The sequence below is a fragment of the Balearica regulorum genome, chromosome 6 (assembly GCF_011004875.1).
Source record: "Balearica regulorum gibbericeps isolate bBalReg1 chromosome 6, bBalReg1.pri, whole genome shotgun sequence".
In the NCBI taxonomy this organism is placed as follows: Eukaryota; Metazoa; Chordata; class Aves; order Gruiformes; family Gruidae; genus Balearica; species Balearica regulorum.
In genome coordinates, this window is record NC_046189.1 from 30,980,547 (window position 1) to 31,002,666 (window position 22,120).

General features: G+C 42.9%; 1 protein-coding gene across 2 annotated transcripts in view; it reads right to left on the minus strand.

The window, feature by feature from the left end:
• Positions 1-5,744: 5,744 nt before the first annotated feature.
• Positions 5,745-22,120, minus strand: part of ADCY5 (adenylate cyclase 5) — a 221,458-nt gene continuing 205,082 nt past the window's right edge. For both annotated transcript variants that reach the window (XM_075757068.1, XM_075757069.1), the window contains 8 exons: positions 21,073-21,237; positions 18,625-18,800; positions 14,652-14,678; positions 13,656-13,788; positions 11,212-11,475; positions 10,664-10,868; positions 9,732-9,856; positions 5,745-8,357 (listed from right to left, as the gene is read on the minus strand). In XM_075757068.1, coding sequence (XP_075613183.1) covers positions 8,229-8,357; positions 9,732-9,856; positions 10,664-10,868; positions 11,212-11,475; positions 13,656-13,788; positions 14,652-14,678; positions 18,625-18,800; positions 21,073-21,237 — 1,224 coding nt within the window. In that variant the 3' untranslated portion in view covers positions 5,745-8,228. The remainder of the gene's footprint in view (positions 8,358-9,731; positions 9,857-10,663; positions 10,869-11,211; positions 11,476-13,655; positions 13,789-14,651; positions 14,679-18,624; positions 18,801-21,072; positions 21,238-22,120) is intronic.

The following is a 22,120-nucleotide window of genomic DNA, read 5'->3' on the forward strand; positions in this document are numbered from 1 at the left end:
ATTATGACCAAGAAGAAAGGAGCTGGATATTTTCTTTCCTTTTTGAATAGGTGGTATTGGTCAAGAAAATTATGCCTAATACAACCAAGATGAATTGGAGAATGAAATTGTAATCAGAGGTGAACAGGGGCAGTATGCATTACGTTTTTCGTAATGTGTTTCTCAGACTGATGTCTGAAATCAAAACCTTGAGAATACCTTGGTGTGCAGCCTCCAAGATGATGTTGGAGGTGATGTGCTTTGCAGTTAATTCTCTTTTCTCCCCACTTTGAGACAGAGAAGATAAATGCATTCATGAACATGGTCTGCTTTTGTTTGGGGAATCCAGAAGATGAGGGAAAAGAGGACTGAATTGAAGCATACAAGAATTTTAGGAGATGTTTACACCACAAGTATTTTAAAATCCAGAAGAACAGAAACCAGCCTTTGTTTAGCACTGAGAAGTTTGTATTTGCATTAGCACCTTTCTGAACTCTGGAAACCAGAAAAGGTGAAGAGCAGTCCTGTACCATTTTGAGTCAATGATTGAATAATACAGCTATTCATGGTTTATCTTGCTTATAAAGTCTAGCAGAGCCCTTATACCTATCTTTTCACTCCACCTCCATTGATAGACAGGGAAGCTGTTAGGACTGCCTGAAGTATGGCTTAGTTTTGAACTCAGGCTGTTGTGCACGTGAAGAATTTTCTGTTGCATCGTTTCTTCAGTTTAGATGTTGGCAGAGAATCTTGTTTTCTCTGAGACTCCTTCCCTTCCTGCTATTCCTAAAGATGCATTTTTAAGGAATGAAAACTTCCTTTGTTGTAGCATCTGGAGCCATTATTCCATTCCAGTTATGCTGGCGTTATACCTGCTAATCAGCAATTAGTTTAACGAACAAATGCAACTGTTGGTGTAATAGAAGACAGTTGGGGTTTTTTTGCTTGTTTTTACAGCACTGATAAAAATCCCATTTCACGATGAAAAGTTAATGAGCATGACTGTTCTTCATTACCTGAGATTACTAGGTGCTAAAAACGTATTACTTTAGTTTGACTATAATATTAGAACTTGCTGAAATCTTGTGTGAGATGAGAAACAAGACACACCAGGCCAGGATGGAGGTGAAAATTTACTGAAAATTCCCAGGATTTTCCATTTGCTTATAGAAACTCAGTGTTCAGAGAAATAGGAGGTGCTTCCCTGCTGATTTTACCAGATACTTGAGTTAGACTCATGAAGACGAATTTAGGGAAGATGACTACTGTCCTAACAACATGGGTTATTTTAGTTTGAATTGCACAAGGCCATTCATAGTTGCTTGATTTTTCTGTGGGATTTAGTAGAAGCAGAGCCCACTTCACGCTGTATTTATAAAGTAAGCCCTCTGTAAGGTTGAACTGGGTCCATCCAACACCCACAATACCATGTTTTTCTTGGAATAGTGTCACTGTTTACATTCACTTTCACGAAGGGATGGCGAAATAGTTTGCCTGACTTCCACAAGGTGTATATATAATGCTGTTTGACGTTTAGTTACCTCAGAGTCCCCTATTTGAGCTTCTAGAGATTTAATCACATTCTTCCTTGCGTATTTTTCTTTAATATCTGACATTTTTTCATAGTGGTCTGCTCTCTCGTATTCAATGGCTGGGCCAATAGCTGGGCATAAGAATTTGTCTCATTTGCAAATTGTCAGATTTTTGTAGGAAATAACTTTTCAGACCCTGGAAAATGTGTAGATCCCTTCTTTCATGCTGCTTTGTGGAAGACTGACACACAGACGTGTATAAGCTATAGAAGTATATCTAGAGAGGTGTAGAAAAGAATGCAGCCTTGAATGCGGGAATGCACGCATGTGTTACATGGATTGTTCTTCTAGCTGTGTCAAAGCCAACAGAGAACTAGAGGATGATGGAAACTGGTTTCCTGTGCAGACATCATGATTACTTAACATTCACTGAATTCTTTAATAAATTGATAGTCTCTTTATCAAAGGACCGAAGAACATCTGTTTAGGGATATTACCTTTCAGCCTCCTGCCTGTCATTCCCCATTTCCATTGCAAGTATTGTGATATGATTGGTTTTGCTTTCATGGTTTGTCTTGGAAAAAAGGAGCCCGTTAACATTTGCAAACACTGAACACATGCTATTTGGATGAGCTTTTTGTCAGAATAAATAGCATTCTAGATAGGTCTTATGGCTTGCAAAAAATCCTCCTTTCTGAATGGTGTTAATATAAAGGGCTGTATTACAGGAGGGTTTTTCTGTGGCTGGGGGTAATTGATGAGAAGGGTAGCAGGAGCGAGTCTGCTTCAATGGCAGTTGCAGCCCTGTGTTGACAAGAGTCCGGCTGATCTCTCAACAGGAGTCTGGGGAAGCTGGGAGCATCTGGCTGCGCATGCAGTTCCAGTCGTAGCTGGTCAAATACTCCAGGTACCCGTTAACTTCCGTTAGTAAATGATCTCCCAGCATCTGTACCACTTTCCTATACTTGTCAAAATTGTAGTTCATCAGTTTTATTATCCAATTGTTTGCTAATGAATTTTACAGAGCATTTGTGTCAATCGGTACACCTTCATTCGTTCTGCTGACTTGATAGAGCAATCCAAAAGTTGTTCTGACCTCTTGGAGCATTTATGGAGTCTTTGTTTTCCTGGATAATGTTTCTTCCTTCCTCAGAGGCGAAGCTTCCTGAGACAGGTAGCTGACAAGTACATGTTCAGAAAGTGTGAGGTACGTTCAATGGGGGCTGCACAAGCACTGTACGGGTCCCTGGCTTCTGTACAGCATGCAAAGCTCCGACCTGGGCGTCTGGCTCAGCTTGCACTAGGAACATGGGAGTGACACTGTAGGATCAGCTCCCTAACCTGTATGCTGAGCAGAGCTTAAGAACATGCCCTAGTTGTTAAGCACCGTGCAGAGCTCGAAAGCAAATGAGAACGTGCTCCATCTTTCATACTGAAGCTGCTGCAGGAGTGCCATAAGAGGGGGGCGGGAGAAGGACATTATTGGCTGGGGTCTGTGCTTGCCTAGTCAGGGCAGCCTGGTGCCTGCTTTCAGCATGACCTTAAATAATGTAACGTTAATTCCAAAGGCAGAGCAAGCTCTACTGTGTCTTCTTCCTGCCCTTTTCAGGACACAATCTGCATCACTTCTTTGGTTCTTCAGACAGCTTACGGTGAGCCCTGTTTCCTAGCAGGAGGTGCGTACATCCAGATGGCACTCTGGATCTCATCTGTTCTCTCCCCTCCCTGTCCCCCAGGTCTGGCTGTGCTGGAGTGCTGTGCTGTGCTCCTTGCTGAGCTGGTGAAAAGGAGAGGTAGGATGTCCATCAGCCTGTGTTTTGTTTCAGACTGAAGGGCAAGTAATTTGAAGGACAGGAGAGCGCCAAGTGTACCTGAGTGAGTGGTGTGAGCAGGACGTTCTCGGCTCTTTTCCCCTCAGTCAAGGAAGGATTGAAACCATGGCCCTGACAGTACGGCAGGGTACCGGCTTCGTCCTGTGTGTGGTGGGACTTGACGTACGTGATGCCAGACCGGGTAAAGGAATGGAATAGCGTGGTTGGCTGTCACAGAACAGGTGTTTTATGGCTCCTGCTGGAACTCGGGCTGCACCACGCAAGAAGTTTGCCATTAGGTGGGGAGGTCTCCTCTGGAGCCTCTCAAGGGCACCCTCGTAGCGAGGAGCAGCAACAGCAGCGTGTGTGGTAGGGTCTTCTAGTGTTGTGCCATTGACTGCTGCTGGGATGGTGGTGGTGAGGTGGCTGATGACACGCAGTCTGGGATGATTATTTTTTGCTTATCTGTAAGTTGGATTTGTTGATAATGTATAATCAGTTACTTTGGAAGGAGTGGCTGCCTTTAGGTTGTGAAGTGCTCCCCTCCCTGCGCTGGAAGGGGGTTTTGTGCAGGTACCAACGTCTCTTTCAGCCTGATCCTGTGGGATTACACAGTACAGTGTGGCTAAGGCTACGCAAATCTGTTTCCAGTAGATGGCAATAGTTATTTGCATCTGAAATTCTGTGTTTAAAGCAAAAATCTCTGGGGCCAGCTGCTTACAGGGGAATCTCTGTGTCTGGCTGTTCTCCTATGGGGCTTTTAATTCAAATGCACCTGTGCTGTGCTGCACCAGCATTGCCTCAGCTTGTCAGCACTGGGCTTTCACCATGCTGCTGTAATTCCCATGTAGCACCCACCGCCTGCTTACCTGCTCTTCTCCACGCTGGCTTTCAGCAGGAGCCCCGAGAGACGGGGCTGGCATCGACAGCGCAGCCTGGTTGTCAGCACTGCAAGCCAAGCACTGAGCTGGGTACGTGGGGCCCATGAGGTGCTCAGGGACAGAAATTAAAAAATACAACCCTACTTTTTACAGTAAGGTACCTGCCTGCCAGATGGCAGGGAAATGCTGCTGTCAGCCCCCATCCTGCCTGAAATTCAGTGTTCTTGGTCCTGGCTGCCCCTTCAATTGAAAAACCTGGGACAGAGAGGGTCAAGAGAATGGAAATTGAGTTTTTCAGCTTGAAACAGTTGAACTGCCCTTTTTCAGGCTGCAGCCCAAGCTCTCTCCTCACCAGTCCCCAAACTTCAAACTAGAAGCGATGGTGCCCTGAGGAGTGGTAGGAAAGGTTAACAGAATGAAAATATTTGCCTCTGGGCATAGTTTTTGGTCAGATGGTGGTGTCCATGTATGTTGTGTAGCACACAGGGATATTGGCAGCACAGGGCACACATGTAAGAAACTTGGTGTGTCCCAAATATATAATTTTATTATGTGCAGGCAGATACTTGATGTAGCCAGCTTTGTGTTGGGCAGAAGTGGCTAAACACCTTAAAATTCATCAAAATACTTTCTGGATGAGAAAAAGATGCATTTAGGCAGTCAGTGTGTGCAGCAATTTAAATGAGTGGGCACAGCACTGGAGGCTACTGGCTTCTTTCCCCTGGGTACTACCCTTCTCCAGATAGTTTAAAAAAATGACTTACATCAGATAATGTCCTAAATTGCTGTTTGTGTGATTATGGAGGAGAACATAGAAAGCACTAAGTAGTTCTTCACCATCTTTCTTAAAGATGATACTTTAAAAGTACTTTAGAATTTTTGGTAATGCAGTTACCTTCTCAGTACACTTACAATCTGTTACGTGTTAGGAGGGGTTTTATAAGTCGTTTGGTTCTTAGTTGCCTGTATAATGTCTCCTCAACTAAAAAAGTCAGTTGAAAGCTGCAGCTTTTTGTTTCTCAGTTATACTTCAGGCTTCTGTTAATTGGTATAGTTATGTGTAGCATTTATTTTACCTGTAAAGATTGAAGACGCAGCATTGGCAAGCACTGCTGCTTCCTTCCAGGTGTCCTTGAGAGGACAAGTACTGAGGTACCTGCGGAATTCTTTGGCAAAGGTGATTTGCTTTTTAAAACACACTTTTTTTTTTTTTTTTAAATAGGATGCACACAAACACCCCCCCCCCCCAAGCTATTTGCTTATACCAATATATTTAACCACAGTGCCATGACGAGACTTTGTCAGCTATCCTGGGGTTCAAGGCAAGTGGGTGCACAAGGGGTACCCAGCGGATGTTCAACATGGAACTGAGCCCTTGAGGCTCCGTAACTGGGTCCTGCCTAGCACCGGTGTGCTCCAAACGGCCATCCATCAATGCTAGTCAAGAATTGTGTGTTTCTATTTGCAGAGTCAGTATCTCCTACACAACTTACGTCTGAGCTCTTCAATAGCCAGATGCAGCTAAAACAACACAGAGACACTTTACCAGTGAAACAGTGTTTAATATAGTTAAATTACTTAAATAGATTTCAATTTCCATGGGAAATCATAACTGTATCCATTTTTGCAAGATCCAGAGTAAAGAGTGTGTGAATACCCCTTGAAATGATCATGACACACTGTCAACAATCACAGCTAGAGATACTGGGGACTTGAAATTTCATTGACAACACAACTTCATAAGATAAGATGAATCAAAAGTTAAGAAGACTGCAGACTTTCGTAAAGCAGAAAGCAAACCTAAAACCGAGTGTATGGCATGAAGGCAATGAAACTCAGTGAGGGGGTAAAAGGGATGGAAGTGGGGAGGGGGAAGGCATAACAGCGTGATGCAACTTAAGTATTTTGCAAACCAGGAAAGATGTAAAGGAGCAAAAGTATAGTACAAGGGCAGACTTGGCAGTTTTACAGAAGTCAATATACTATACTTTTCAGAGATGTTTCCTAGTGGAAGGGAGAAGGAAAGGGGCAATGCCATTTAAGCTCAGGTTTAAATGGCTTAATGCTCGGGTTATGCTTAGCAATATGGCAAATTAATTAAGACAGGCCCATGGATTTTCACTTATTCTTCTTGTTGAGTAGGAAAAAAAAAATATCATCACCACCACCATAGTGCAATCGTTAAGCTGTTAGTACTACAATAATTCTGCCCTGAGAAGAGTGGAAAAGAGCTTTATTAAATGTCAAAAGAGTGGAATAATTTTTAGTGCTAGCCAAATTCAATATCAAAACTCTCCCCTCATAGAATATAAAAAATATAGCTTTTTTTAAATTATTTTCTTTTTTCTAATAAAATAGCAAGGGATTTTTCTTTAATAGTTAAAAAAGGTACATAAATGATAACAGTGAACTATTCATAAACCCCCCCACTAGTGATAAAGATGTCCACCACAATATCAATGGCACTATATTTTAAGGTTGACAACCTCACATACACACTTGCCATCATAACCTTTTTTGAAGCTCACCTAATTCCTGAAAATTGAAAACTGTGACTCAGTTTAAATAAGTGCCTACTACAGAAAAGTCAACTCGATGCTGCAGTACATAGTTCCTTGTAATGTCAAGTGGCAGTTACAATATCAGACAACTCTCATATCAGCAGGATTCTATTAAGACCACCTATGAAAAATGATTTTTTTTTTAAAAAGAAATGTTCAAATGAGCTTTTTTTTTTTTCTCTTCTTAGAAGAGCGCCTGTTAGAGTTAGTTAGAAGATTTGCTTAGAGCTCTTTTTGACATGTTTGACTGATACCATCGCAGTAGCTAAAACTCAAAGGTCCTGGTTCCATTTGTTAAGACGCCATCCTTGGCTTGAATGCTGCATGGAACAACTGCGTGACTACCATGTTTTGTTTTTTCCTCTTCTTTGGGGTTGTAGATTTTTCTGGATTTTCATTTTAAAATGCGTCTGATTCAGCCTGGAAACTCACCTGTTTGTTGTTGGTTGATTGTATAGTGATAATCTGAAAACTGCCAAGTCTGTGTTCAGAGTATTATGCACAAAAAAATTACACAAAAGTCTACAGGTTATATACACCTCCCACCACACCTTGGTGTGGACAGCCTGCCTTCTAATTTATATATAATTTACAAAATATAGAATTTGGTATATCTGTTAGATCTCCATGTTTTCAATATTACAAAATAAAAAGTACAAAAAAAAAAAAAAACAAACCACAACAAATTTCAGGGGCGTTCCCCCCACAAAGCGTCTCTTGTTTACATCTAGTCTTTCCCATGTAAACTGATATATACCAAAGAAGAGCACAGAAGACTTTTTAATAAATACGGTTGTAGAGCCATCTTCATCTTGATCTTCCCCTTCACCAGACGTGCCAGCCCCACTCAGAAGAGCAGTCGTTTAGCCATGTCAAAGGAGGGAAAAGAGGGGGCTGCGGCTATAATGTCTTTTCGCACTGAAACATTACTGATGCCCTTCTATAAAAGGCCTTGTTGTGTGCTGCAACAGTGGGTGTCAGTTTTGAAAGCCCATTCAAAACAGCTAATAAAAGCACAGTGGTACACTTCAAATAGCCGGCAGTATGGGATGGAAACATTATGGGAGTGCAAATCCATTCCAAAATAATGCTTTGCAGTGAATCATACATTCCTTCAACCAAGTAAATGTTGTGTTGCGTCAATAAATACTTAAATAGCTTCTTATATCATCCTGTGGTAGCAGCCTTTTTGAAAAATTCCAAATTCATGTCTTATCTGTGAATTCCATAGTACACATCTTTGGTCGACTTAGCACTCAGCCAGGAACAACTCCAAGGTGGTTTCTTTCGATTGCTGTTCATGATGGGTGGCCAAAGAGTTTGCCGATACCAGCTCTAGTGTCATGGTGTGAAATTTCAACTGCGCTGCGTTTTCAGCTTCACTGCCAAAAAAAAAGTGATTCTTCTCCGATTCACAATCTGGTGTAATGCAAATTCTGTCTTTGAGTGACGCTGCAATCGATGCTAACTAATTGGAGGCCCTTCATTTAGAAAGTAGGTGGTCATTTCTCCTTTGCCTTTGACCTTAATGACCCCTCGATATTCCAGCTGGTAGTTGTTGGCTGCTAAAACCTGGTACATGTCTGTGGTTACCTGCAGAACAGACAAGAGTAAGGCAGATGCTTGTCATGCCTTCCACACAGCCTTTCATTTGCTTTTGGAGTAATCCATGGACAAAATTAAAGTGCGATCAACTATTTTGTTTCTAAGTCAGTCAGTCAGTCAGTCAACTTTTGCATATCAATCAATAACTAAAAGATTGGCACAAGCTGCAGAACAAAACATGACCAACTACAGCAGTCCCACATGGTACGCAACTGGGGGAACCCCACCTTTTTCAAGGAGGTCACAGGATAAAAAGAAACAAATGAGTCACATTTTAAAAAACACACCTGGCGCTTCAGTCTACTTGGATGCATTCATTATATCACTGGACTGGTAGCAGGAAAATTACACAGTGGATGTACAATATAGGAGGAGTCATTCAGAAGTTTGTTTTTATGAAGGCAAAGGTAGCAGGCAATGAGAAAAACCAAATGAATGGAATAATGTAGCCAGCATCCAAATTCTCTCTGCAGATGCCATTCAAAAATAATCACTTGTGTTGTAGAATAAAGATCAGATTTCCTGAGACATTTATTTATTACAATATATTTTTCTCACCCTTTTCAGGTGGCTTTAAATATTTCTATTTCTGGCTTCCTATTGCTGTAACATTTGCTTAACTAAAATGAAAATTGTTCATGGACCATCTCGTCAAAAAGCTTAAAGGGTGTTGGACAAATATTGACCCAGTTAACTGACAGCTTAATTGGAAAGAAACAGCATGGCTTCCCTTCTTGGGTTTAACATCAGTTACTCAACTATTTTTATATCCCTTAAGTACTTTCCCAAGGAATGACAATCTGTTACTGTGGACATTGGCTCAACGAAAGCAGGACAGTGGAATTGAATCACTGGAGAGGTCACTGTCCGAAGGCCAAGGAGATGTTTGATTACAAAACAGTTTCCATTAACCCCTTGAACCGTCCTCTTTCTCTATTTATATATCCCCATCCCGCTGATGCCTGGATCCTTGCTATGCCACTGTGAACAGGGAAGTGAATTACATATTCGAAATCAGGCCCTTGGAAAAATAAAAGAGCTGAACAGCAAAGCTGGCAGCACAAGCGAGTAAGTATCACAGCAGGACTGTGCTCATAGTGCCAGTGACAGATACTCATCTTAACACTTCTGCCCAGAACTAAACTGCAAGTTTTTGACCAAAGGATGCAAAGTTGATCAAGATTAAAAGGCAAAACTTGATGGTACCGCTAGTATTCCCCAGTTGGCTTTTCTTTTAGTACTGTGTAAATAAATGTATGGCATAAAGGAATCAAATGAAACCAAAATTCCACTTCTAATTAAGTTTCAAAACCCCGTAAGTGACACTGGGCTGGCAACGTAGTTTTCCAGTGAATTCCTTACCTGAATCCTGTCAGGCACACCTGTACTGTCCATTCGGCTGGCTACATTCACTGTGTTGCCCCATATGTCATACTGGGGTTTGCGTGCTCCTATCACTCCAGCTACGACAGGACCAATATTGAGGCCTGGAAGGAGAGGAGAAAACCCACAACACTCAGAGCCATCACGTGTGAACCACATTAAGCTTGAGGCAAGTTATTTTTCAGACCGTAAAAAACATCCTGAGGTTCACTAGTTCTAGCTGTGTGTTACCCTGACATGTAAAGCTACAGCCAAACTATGGGGAAAGAAAACTTTAAAGAAAAGTTGGCTGCTTTGATCATTATGCCTATCTGACTGGCAGCACGGGCTGGATCTCCTCAATCCAGAGTGGCTTTCCAGTACCAGACACAGGATAAGGTTTATTTGCCATCTGGCTGCCAAGCAAACTGCTCAAACTGCTGCTGCAATGCTGAGTGCTGGCAAGGCAGCAGCCCAGCGGCCTTCCAGAACAAACACCACACTTGACATCCTCACATTTCTTCTCCTTCTCTTCTTCTTCTTCTCTTTTTCTGTCTTTTATTCCCTGATTTGAAAGACAATTTAATGCTTGAGAATAGTAGAGCCAGAGACCACAGGGAGTGTGGGCAGGCAGCACATTACAGGCAAAATGAGCCCAAGCTCAACCACCATGTGAGACCATGCTCTGGTAAGAGCTGCTCTGCGCCAAGGTTGGTTGCCCAACTGCTCTGAATTCTCCAGGGAGCTTCAGTAATAATGCTGCTACCCTATCACAACAGCTCTGGTGTTTGAGAGAGGCCAAAGTGGTCACCCGGCACAATTAACATCACTGTACAGCCAAGGTAGCATCCATAGGTTTTACCCTCCATAAAATCCCCAGCTCAGAATCACCACTACCTATGCTTAATCCTGTAAACATTGTGACATATTACCTATCTTCATCTGGAAGTTGTTGAATGAATGTTCATTAATGTATTTCATTTGGTCCATTAACCTCATAGCAAAATCAGCCAGAGCTTTGATATGTGTCTTCCCTTCCTTGTCATAAGTGGAATCGTTGAGTCCTGATGCAGCCATATATGTACTGCCGATGGTCTTGATCTTCTCCAGCTGCCGAAATTGGTCTTCACTTATTATCTGTTTCACAAGAGCAAAAGAAGTAAATAAACCTTGACAAGCACATACATGCTAGTAATGTCCTTGCCACGTGTGCTCCCTTGGTACTACAAAATACTGCACAGAGCCACCACTACTCAATGTATAGGAAGAAAGGGGATTACATATTTGGAGGAGCAACAAGGGGATAGAAGGGATTTTAGTGTGAAAAAAAAAAAAAAAAAGAAAAAAAGACTTCTAGAGCAAGGAGGAATGAACTATGGCACAAGGATTCAATAAGCCACCTTCCTTTAGGAGCTCAGCAAAGCCCAACTAAACTCATTGATTCGGTTCATTCTGCCGACCCAGATTTTCTGCGACTTACTTCATCAAAATCAGCAATGATCTCGTTGAGCAGTCTCAGACACTCCACCCCTTCATTGTTGGCCTCCAGCTCCACGTAAAACTCGGAGAAGTTGCTTATGGAGGCAAACATGACAGCCACGCACTCACAGGACTGGTAGTACAGTTCATCATTTCGCCGCTCCTGAGCCAAGAAATGGGCTGCCACATCCTTCGGCAAAATGTTGTGGAGGAGGCGTCTGTTATAGGCCTGCAGCTCCTCCATTTCTTCTTTCTCTTCAGTGGCCTAGTTTAGGAGGGAGAGACAGTGATGTGCTTACTCTTTTGGTAACTGCTCTCGGGAGAGGAAAAAAAAGCTGAAAATGAATGTGCAGGGAGAACAGGAACAGAAACAGAAGAAAGGGGGAAACTGCAAAGGAGGGCAGAACCAGAGAGATGCAGAAACTTGTGTTTTGCAGTGGAAGATGGTCCATCTTTTTTGTGTGCACACTTGCATGTAAAAGCAGGCACAGAATAACAACAAAATCCAATGTTGTTATCTTTCTGGGCCCTGGATTGGGTAACCTGTACAAGGTCTATTCCTTTTCAGGAACCACCGCAATGCTACCATCCACGAAAACACACATTTGGCTTTCCCAGTCAAGCACAACAGATCTCAGGAGGACAAAGACAGCTCATCATTACTAAATTCTAACTGCATGAGTTGCGTTGAATTATAATCCTCTCCCTGCACCCTCCAAATGCTCAACTAAATAAAAGGACCTTCCTTTTCCACAAAGTTTGCTGAGGTGCAATGATGGTCGTGAAGTACAGTTACCATGGAGCCCATGAAACAGGCCAGTCTGACACTCTGGAGAGGACTTTTCACCAGCCTGTAAAGCCCATATCTCCTGCGGTCACGGGGTATGTCCAGGCAAAGGGAAACATGAGGAGGGTAGGTTGTCTTGTTTCAGCCCTAATGTGTGTGGATTTGGGTTTAATGTTCATATGGACCCAGAGCTTCAGGAAGGATGTACCTAGGCTGTACCTAGGCTGTACCTAGGCCTGGGCAACTAAAATAAAACAAGTATTTAGAGTTCACAGGGTCAGGCAAGGACTGGGGAAGGTGCAGCTGAGACAGGTCGCACGGAGCAGTTTGGCTTACAGGAGCCCCGAAGAGCTGTCCTGTGGACAGCACCCTCCGCTTCACCCACCAGGCAAAACGTGCAGCCTTTTGAAATGGGTCTTCTTCAAGTCTTTTTTTCCAATTATTTTTGTCATTGCTGGAGAGGTGGAGCCAAAAAAAGGAGAGACTTTCTTGGCACGTTTGGGCCTTGGCATGGATGAAGACAGCTCAGCTATACTCTCCAGCCCTCACTTTGTGGGGTGGGAAGGGATGACCTCCCCACATCCCTTACATACATGTTGGGAAAGGCACAAGCAGTACTTGCAGAGGACTTACAACTTGCTTGTGGATGCTGGTTTCAAAAACATGACATTTGAAACTGGAAATGAAGTTAAACAAGGAAAGATCCTTTAGAAGGTGATATGTCTGGACAGAACAAGGAAAACACTTGGCTCTGCCTGGGGAAACAAATGCTTTGGCCAGCTGATCTGGAACAGACAAGTCGGCTCATTCCTTCCATTGTTTTACCTTTTATAAGTCAGGATAACAATGTTTATCTGCTTCCCAAGGAACTTTAATTAAATTGGTGCTTCCTCAGTGCCTCCTACTCAAACCACTGAGACCTATCATTAGAATGCTGTCCTGCCATCCAGAAGGTAAAAATCTATATAAAACCTGCAGTCCTGCGGTTGCCCAACTATGAGTCCTGGGCAGAGTTGAGCCCTATCCTGCTTGAGAATCACATATGATGCCCCAACATCACTCGTGGGCACAATAGTGAGACTATTAACACTGAACCCAGGGACAGGAGCGCAGTGTGGCATTATCTGTAGCATGTTGGTTATCCAGTGCTGCTGCCTAGGGGCTAATGAAGGCTGGCTATCAAGCCAGTTCCTAATGCTTCATAAGAAAGTGAATGAAAATGCAAATGTGAATCTTTCACGCTCCTGAACACAGCAAACGAAAGCTCACTGAACTCTGGGAAACAATTCAGCAGTGAATATGAGAATCTTATATTTATAAATCATATTATATTACAGGATCCTGCACCAGTGACAGGCTCAGTTGCCCAAATTCATTAACCTTGATCTTCAGATCTATAACCCTTTACTGTGGGGACCATTCAAAGTGCATTTACAAGGAAACAAGGGGTCAAAATAAATAACCAGGATGAGAAGCACTGGATATGCAAAGTACCAAAGAAGAGCAGAGCATTACTAGTATGCCCAGTTATATGCCAGGTCCAGATCAAATTTGAAGGCACTTTGTAACACTCCTCAACTCAGTAGTGAATAGCTCAGTAGTTTTATGTTAATGCCAAGGACTACGTGTATTCCTCCAACTCAGAAACACCCGCTAACCTGGAGTTTCCAAAGGAAATCAAGCCTTGCGGTGGATTCCACTTGTTGGGCATGCAAGTACAGTGCCAGGACGAAGACTGTAATGATGACAGGGGTCACAATCTTCAGCGCGACTCGTGTCATCACTGGAGAGCTGCAGCCAATGAAAGAGCAGAATTTCCCAGTTAGTCTCAGCCTGGAGGAACACAGCTTAGCCATGCTCTGCAGTTCCCACTTTAAGGCTAAGCAACCTCTGAAGAAAAGGCTTTTTTCTGTCCCCTCAAAGGACGTGTTGATAAAGGGACAAGCAATACCTGCAAAAAGCAGAGGATTTTGGCTCATAGATGCTGGTTTCTAAAACAGGACTTTGAAATTGGAAATTTAATCCAACTTCTTAAAAAGGGCTAACATCAATATAAAAGCCATTTTTTTAAAGAACAGCCATACATACTCAGCCACCACTATGCTAGGCAAAACCGAAACGCTGACAGCTCTTCAGACTGTGTTCACTCTGTCTCCCAACTGCCTTCCCCCAGCCTCCTAAGTCTGCAACTGTTCTATACTTACTGCTTCTCTAATTAGTCACTTCTTAGCGGCCTTTGTTTTGTAAGTATTCTATAAGCTGAAAAGAGCACTAAGACACATTCCCATCCCTTCTGACAAGCAAGCAAATAAAACCTGTTAAATCTGAATTACAGAGTTATACAGTATGAAAATATTCTTTTGCTAAAACCTTTGACTTGTAATTACAAGTAAGCTCTATGAGATGCTCTATAAAGCAAGCTGACAGAAGTCCTACAGGAAAGAGGATGCTCTGAGAGTAGCTATACATACGAAAGGGCAATACTCAGTCCACTTAGGGCATTTGCACTGTGTTGCAGCAGCTCACAGCAATGCACAAGCAAATACCAGACACTGCTGGTGAGTCAATGTGCTGATACTGCACCTTGTGAACAGAAAATTCCAACCAACAAAAAAACCCCTATTAAAATATTTCATGCCAAAGAAGTGACTCACCATGGTAACGATGCATTTGTAGACACACTGAAAAAAAGAAAACACCACAAACACAAGGTTAGTAGAGTGTTTGGCTCCCTCCAGCACTCATCCTTCTGTACATCGTTCAACAGCACCTCTGCAATGTGGCACCTCTAACAGTGTGTGGGGCTATAGCCCTTTTAAAGCAGAAAACTACAAAAAGACGGGGCGGGGGGGGTGGGGGGGGGTGGTAGGGAAAAAAGGTCCTGTGAGCGACACTCAGAAATCCAGAGTGATGGTGCAACACGGTTAATGTGGTTAAAATATCTAAGAAGCATTAAGAGTTAGAGAATCATTTTGGATTTTAATGTCAGTGTGGGATGCTCAGCAAATGCTTGTGCATCCGTTACTACTTCATTAGGTCAGGCTGTAAAATTTAATCTAAAGAAGGAAGCTTTGGGCTCATATCTTGTGAGGGATAGCTCCTCTCTTCCCCATTTATTGTAGCATGGAGATGTGTTTCATTCCTTTAACTCTAGCACTACTCCCTTCTGCAAGTTGCTCATCTCCAGTGTTGTGCCTAGCTATGGGTACCGCACACGAGTGCACTGAAGAAAACCCTCACGTGGATTGCTGTTACTATCCACAATACTGCAAAGTACTCGTACAAAGCAGAGCTGCTGGGAAGATGAAGGATGTGCTTTTCTTACAGTGAAAGGATGGAAAGGAGCTTTCTGGTAGGTAGTAGCTGTCTGAGTTCTGGACTGATTGATTGCTTAATACTGCTGGGTTTCTTCTCAAGTGTGGGTGGAGTATTAGGTGGCTGAGCGCCATGTACATGGATCTTTTAAAACACTATTTAAATGGAAAGAAAGAAATCAGTGTAATGTCATTGATGCAATTACAGCTTTGCAGGCTACCAACATGATACATCTTTAGCCTGAGAATCTCAGCTGTCTTCAGAGCTTCAGGCCACAGTTTTCTGGGGGGAACCTCTCACTATAGAATCAGATACAAATCATCAAAATCTAAACAGCCGAGGGAGCCTAACTGGGCATAAAATTAAAAAATAAAAGCATAGTGACTCTCTAACCTTATTTGTTCCAAGACATTTTCTGCAGCTCTGAGCATGGAATTTCTTCTGACATGGATTTTGCAACCCACCGTTGTCTCGCACACAATCTATGGCATGGCCTCTTGGCCAGCTCCAGCACTGAACATGTGTGCTTGGATGCGGACCCAGTTTGGGAACCCTGGGGACAGTGACTCCCACACTAAAGGTGGGAGTTGGAGACACTTCCCACATGCAGCGTTATTCCCCTACTCCCCTAAATCACTACCTGGCCAAAGATGACTGACTGCCTCCCCATTATCACTCTGTCTTATGATGGGAGCATGGTGGATCTCATCCTCTGTACTGGGGCTGCAGCTCACTGTGGGTGTTACGCTTGCTCTAAAATCTTCAGCAGATACTATGAAAAGCAGCAAACCCAGTATTTACAATAACGCTTTGGATAAGTGAAAATGCCCAATGCAAGCAATAATGGCGTTACACTGGTAGGTTGCTCCCCCACAGGACAGACAATTCCAATAGCAGATGGCTCTTTCATTACTGGAAGGTATGACAGAGAGAAGCTGGCTAAATACACTCCTGCTCAAGTTAAGTGCACGGTTTTTTAGCAGGAAAGCTGGCTGATTTTGGGGACAGGTCCCACAGGACAGGAGCATCTCCCTTCTCACAGTCACGATGCCAAGGACAGACAGCCCTCTAAATCACAAACCACAACTCCATCAGAAATGATAGGCTTGATGAACAAATCACTGGGTAAAGGTTTTTGGGCTCCACTATCCAGGAACTTAACTTAGAAGATGACATTAGTCCATCGCATCTTTAAAACCAATGCATTAGTTTTGTCTTCTGCATAGAGAAGAGATACAATGACAGTAGTTCTGTGCATCCAGTTATACTTCATGTGTCACCACACTGGTGTGTTGCTGCAGTCAAGTCTAGCAACTCCCAACGTGCTATAATCAGCCTTTCCATTGCTTGCATGCTGGGTTGGTTTGTACACAGAAGTGTGAAGTGACATCTGCATCACTTGTAATTAGTCAGAGTACCATAATGGCTGCAGAGCAGACAGTAATTATGTAGCTACAACAGGCAGCCAATTAAAGTAGTATGAGGTCATGTTGGGTTTTTTTTTAAATATCAGCTGGACAACAAGGTACATCTCTGAACTGTGGGCTACATGCTGAGATCTTATTTCCCACAACACACAAACGGACTGCCAGACATTTGGACAATAAATAGCTATCCATGGAGCTCTCCGGACAAAACAAGTATCATTTAGTGAGAGATAATATAGCATCGCAGAAAGCTATTTCTGGGAAAACTTGCTAACCTTCTCCACTTTATTACTGACATTTTGATTGTGAAGTGACGCAAATTATACTTGTAAGTGCTGTAATTTCGCTTAGTGCTTGACTTACAAGAATGAAATGATATTTGGGATATAAAATGCTTTTATTTCTCTAATTGTGTTAGAAAATGCTAAATAGCTTCCACTGTTAGAATACATAACATCTGCCAAAAAAAGGAAGGAAAACTCATTCTCCCCATACCTCCACAGAAAGCTCCATGGGGTTTCCTACATAATTTCATTCACCTGAGTTAACAAAATATTTGAAGTGCTTACTGCCAGTGGCAGTAAAAGCCATACCTCCATTGATTATCACTGGGCACACAGGAATGCTGAAATCATGGAATATTTATGTGAAGGACAGAAGTAACTAGGTGTATCCGGCTTGAAGGAGTTAATGACCATCAAGAAACTTGAGCAACTACACAAGCTATTTTATAACCTACAAATTAGCTCTGGGAAGGACCATGGGAATCTTCTCAACCACCCTCCTGTCCAAGGCAGAAGCAATCACAGCTATCATCCTTGACAAATGTTTCACCTAAATTGGTGCTTTCTAGATCTCTGATTGCTCTTTGCTGCTCCAGACTCTCCATTATCGTGAACTGCCTTCTTGCCCCAAACTAGGAAAGATTTTCCAGGTTAGGCCTTCCCACTCCTGAATAGAGCAATGGTCTACTTCTCATGTCTTACAGGCTACTCTCCTTATTATACATCCTCACATCATGTTCACCTTTAGACAACACCATGATTTTACTGACTCACATTCAAGTACCGGGGAAATCATCATAACAAGTAATTAACACAACTACTCAACTCCCAGTGAGAAATGAAACCTGTGGAGGAGGGCAGGTTTGTGGATGTGCCAAATTTCCCTCCCTGGCGTGACCTTCAGGAGAGGGGTAATCATGTCAGTGGAAGGAGGTTGCCACCATGATTAATGTGTGACCTGGAGATGAGAAACTACCTTTTGTAAGTAAAAGGGCAACTACTCCCACTTAGCCCAGGCCCTTCTGCTGGGAATTGTGCTGAGACCAGCTGTGATACTGGCTTTTCAAATGTGAACGTGCCCAACAGCAACTGCCAGGAGATCACCAGTCAAACATCAAACACCACCATTCCACCACCGCAACCTGGGTTCAATATACCAGATGTCTGAACATCTTGGTGGTTCATTATCACATCCCTGAGCCAGCTCAAGTTTGTTGGAGGTTTTTGTTTTTCTTTTTTTGAGAAAAGGCATTTCTATATTGGGAGTGTAATACCAGAAGAAGTGAGAATGACTAACTACAGCTCCCCATTTCTGGAAGAAATAGAGATCCACTCTGATTCCAGTTACATTTTGTTATTAATAGATGGTTCATTAGTTAAGTTCCACATTGAAAAGATCTTATAGGGAACTGTGTTTTCCAACTCTTCAGAGGTGGAGAGCAGCATTGACAAAGCCTTTAGTTTACAGCCATGCCTGCTCTGGTACCATGCACTTCCCTTGCTTGCACCACAGCCTTGGCACTCCCGTCCACCTAATGCCACACTGAAATCATTGAGTGAAAAGAAATTAGGTGAAGATTTCAGAAGTGAAAGGCACTTACTAGGTGTTAGCTGTAACCAGGAGATCTGCATTGTCAAAAAGGTTGACCCCTGGCACTTCCACAATGAGAACATATATAAATTCAATGATTAACATAAGGATCAGTTTTCCAATACAGCTGATCTGAAGGAACACAGAGCAGGCCAGGAGACTCAATAAGACACTGTAGGTAAAGTACTGTATAAAGACAAAAAGGAAAAAAAAACAGAAGAGAGATGAATGTCAGCTGGATAAATCAAAACTGAAAACAAAGGAAACTAAACAAAAGGATAGAAAGGGACTGGGAGTTATGTAGCTGGGCTGACCAAACATGTAAACCTGGGGCTGCCTGTGGGATTCTCCCACGTTATGGGAAATTTAAGTGTTAAAACTAAACGGATGGAGATGAAAACTCTTGCATTCTTCATTATTTGCTTTACACTCAGGAGGCACAGGGCTCACAGCTGTATGCCCAAGGTTGTGATGTAGGTTTGCCCTGGACACAGTGACTGAATTAGCAGAAAGCTTCATCCAGTTATGCTGGAATACTTCATGCTTTAAGGTCAAATTCTGGACTCAAATTCACCTATCTGCAAAATATACAGGACCAAGGGTATTAGCAATTTACACCACGAGGACAGAGACCCACTTGAGGCCAATTGGAAAGTATTGCCCATGCTGATGTGACACACTGAACCCATGGGCAAGATACAGGCTGGACAAAGTTCTACCAATGCCCAACACCATGGTCTGCAGTTGCAGAAGTGTGTGCATGTGTGGTAGTGGAGCCCTCGGCCACACCTGGGTGGTTGGGCAGCAATTTCTGCCAATCGGAGAGCTGAATGTATAGCATGTTGGTGCTTTCAAATGCAATTGCAGACTGCAGGTGCCATTTATGGCTCCTGGGAAAGCTAGCATGGATGTAAACCAAAGAGATGCATATTATCCAGCTCAGCACCTTCCTGTTATCAAATCTGTGAAGATTTAAGCTTTCACTCTGTCCGGACAGGCCTATTTCTGGCAAAAAAACTGTATCAGATGCCTGAGGCAATCCATCCATTCAGTTAAAAGCAAGCCCTAGCTGAAGGAGAAATACGCTTATGTTCTGAGCTCATTTATTAATAGTCCATTGCTGATATATTAAATTAGAGAAAATAACTTGTACAGCTTGTAACTCGACTCTTCAGTTTCTAGAAAATGAGTGGATGTTCCCTGAGGCTGAGGGGCAGGATCCCACCATCTCCTGATGGGAGCAACAGTCGACGTCTGTACCAGATACAACATCTGCCCTGCGGAGCACAGAGGAGGGACTCCTCACTTCTTAGCCCACTGACCAGCAGGACCTGGCTCAAGGCTGCCATAGCATCCTCAGCATGCAATATGGTTGTTCCTCAACGCTTAAAATCCCTCTCTGTCCTGAGCCAGCACTCCTGACAACCTCATGATGGGCACAAACTCTTTCTAGTTCTCTGTTGTGCCAGATTTTGCTCCTGGGTCTTTCTGCGGACATACTAAGAGCCTTTGCAGGGTTGAAAGTCACAGTAATGGTGGTCTCAGAAACCTCACTGAATCAAATAGGGACCATATTCCTGTTAGGTTAAATGAGAATAGGTTCAGTGGGATACCAGGGCTTTCCGCAGCACCTTGGACATCTGGATGATAGCAGATCAGCCATAAATCTGTCATAAATCCAGATGACCTTAACATAAATTCTGCCCCCATCCCAGACAGATTTTTTCCTTTTCGATTTCCAGTAGATAACATACGTAATGACCATGACCTAAAAATCTCAGAGAAAGGTCTTGAATAGCTATGCAAAAAGATGATTTTTTTTTTTTTTTTGCAAAGTATTCTACCAATGTGTAAAACATATTTGTGGGGGTTTTTTTGGGGTGTTTTTGTTTTTTTTTTTTCCCATCAGAAGCTTTTTTTTTTTTTAAAAAAAAAAAAAAGTTGTTCTGAAGAGGTAGGAATTGCATTTGCAGATTGAAGCAGACCACTATCAGGGCTGCTAAACTGCCTGAGGCCAGAACCTACTATACCTAGTGAAAAAATATGTAAGTAAAGCTTTTCATCAGGATGTAAAACAATGGAGGGAAGGGTTAAATCTATGACTAGACACTGATTTTCAGTGAACTGAGTTTCAAGTAACACTGAGCACCCACAAACTCCTTTGAAATGACTTGCAGTTCTGCATGCCATTAAGAACTTCATGGAGAAGTTCTGCTACAGGCAGGATCCAACAATTATAAAAGCCTACTGATTATTCAGCCCTGAAGGAACTTACACATTAATGTGGACTCATGATAATAACTTCAGACACTTAAGTGTGTGCATAGTAGCCCGTGTCGGTTCTGTAACATCAGTCAGGAGCAACCTGGCTTTCCTCTGAATCACTGAGGTCTATTGCACAGGTTTTATAGCCCCTTCTCAGATCAAGTTCTGCAACCCATTTTTTTTCAGAGAATACCTCTGGAAAGTTGCAGTTAGGCGAAGGACTGTCACAGAATCCCTGCAAGGTGCCCAGGCTGTAGTTGGAAGTCAGGTTGCTGATAAGGCATATGTCCACCCGGTCAGGAGTGATGTTGTATTCTGCAGCCATGCAGCTGGCAAGATCCACAGTGCTGCACATAAACTGAAGAAAAAGATGGTATTAAACTCAACAGCATAGACAAGGAGAAGAAAACAAAATAGTTTGCATCAATTAAAAAGCCCCTTGGAAATGGCTGTAGCAATGTGCAAAATATGTGAAATTAAATCACCGGCTTATGTTTTACTGCATGTGCAATGGCTATGTTTTTTCTCTCCCAAAATACTAATTAATAAAATCCAGGCTGTGCACTCTAGAAAGCTAGTTTCGTGCTCAACTTCACGTACAACTTTATGTCTGAAGGTTCACAGGCAGAGAGGCTATAGATATTACACATACAAATATATCCTGCTGTCTGTGATAAGGTCCTGGCGTTGCTCTGTTTCTGTTGATGGGAATTTCTGAGCTGATAACTGGCCATCTCTAATGCTTGTGCTATGGGTCCTTCTACAGGGAAGCCTTTAGCGGCAAGGCTCAGAGGCTGATGTGCTATGTTATGCTGAGGAAGCAGCAGAGGCCCGTTCTGATCTCTTCCATGTGCTGCTCCGTTTGTCCATTTTGTTAATTTTTACACTAAGCAGTTCACGAATGCAAAGAATCACATACTATGCAGAAACACAAAGCTCTAATTTCTGCGTGGTGCTCAGCAACCCACACCAGCTCTTCACAGGTGACTATGGGGGAAGGTGGTGGGGTGTCAATGCCACCGAGCTAGCGCCTCCCACTGAAGTACCTCAACAGAGCATAAAATTGTTCCTAAATCTCCACCACGTGTATAGGGTAGCTGAGGCAAGAGCAAGTAGTGGTCTGATTTTTAGGTGTTTAAGCCTCTCCATGCCAGTGCAAGTAACCACTGCCCCAGCTGAGCCCATAACTTAGAGGAGCAGAGGGCCATGTGAAGTCTTTGTAGCCACCTCCAAGCTCAGGG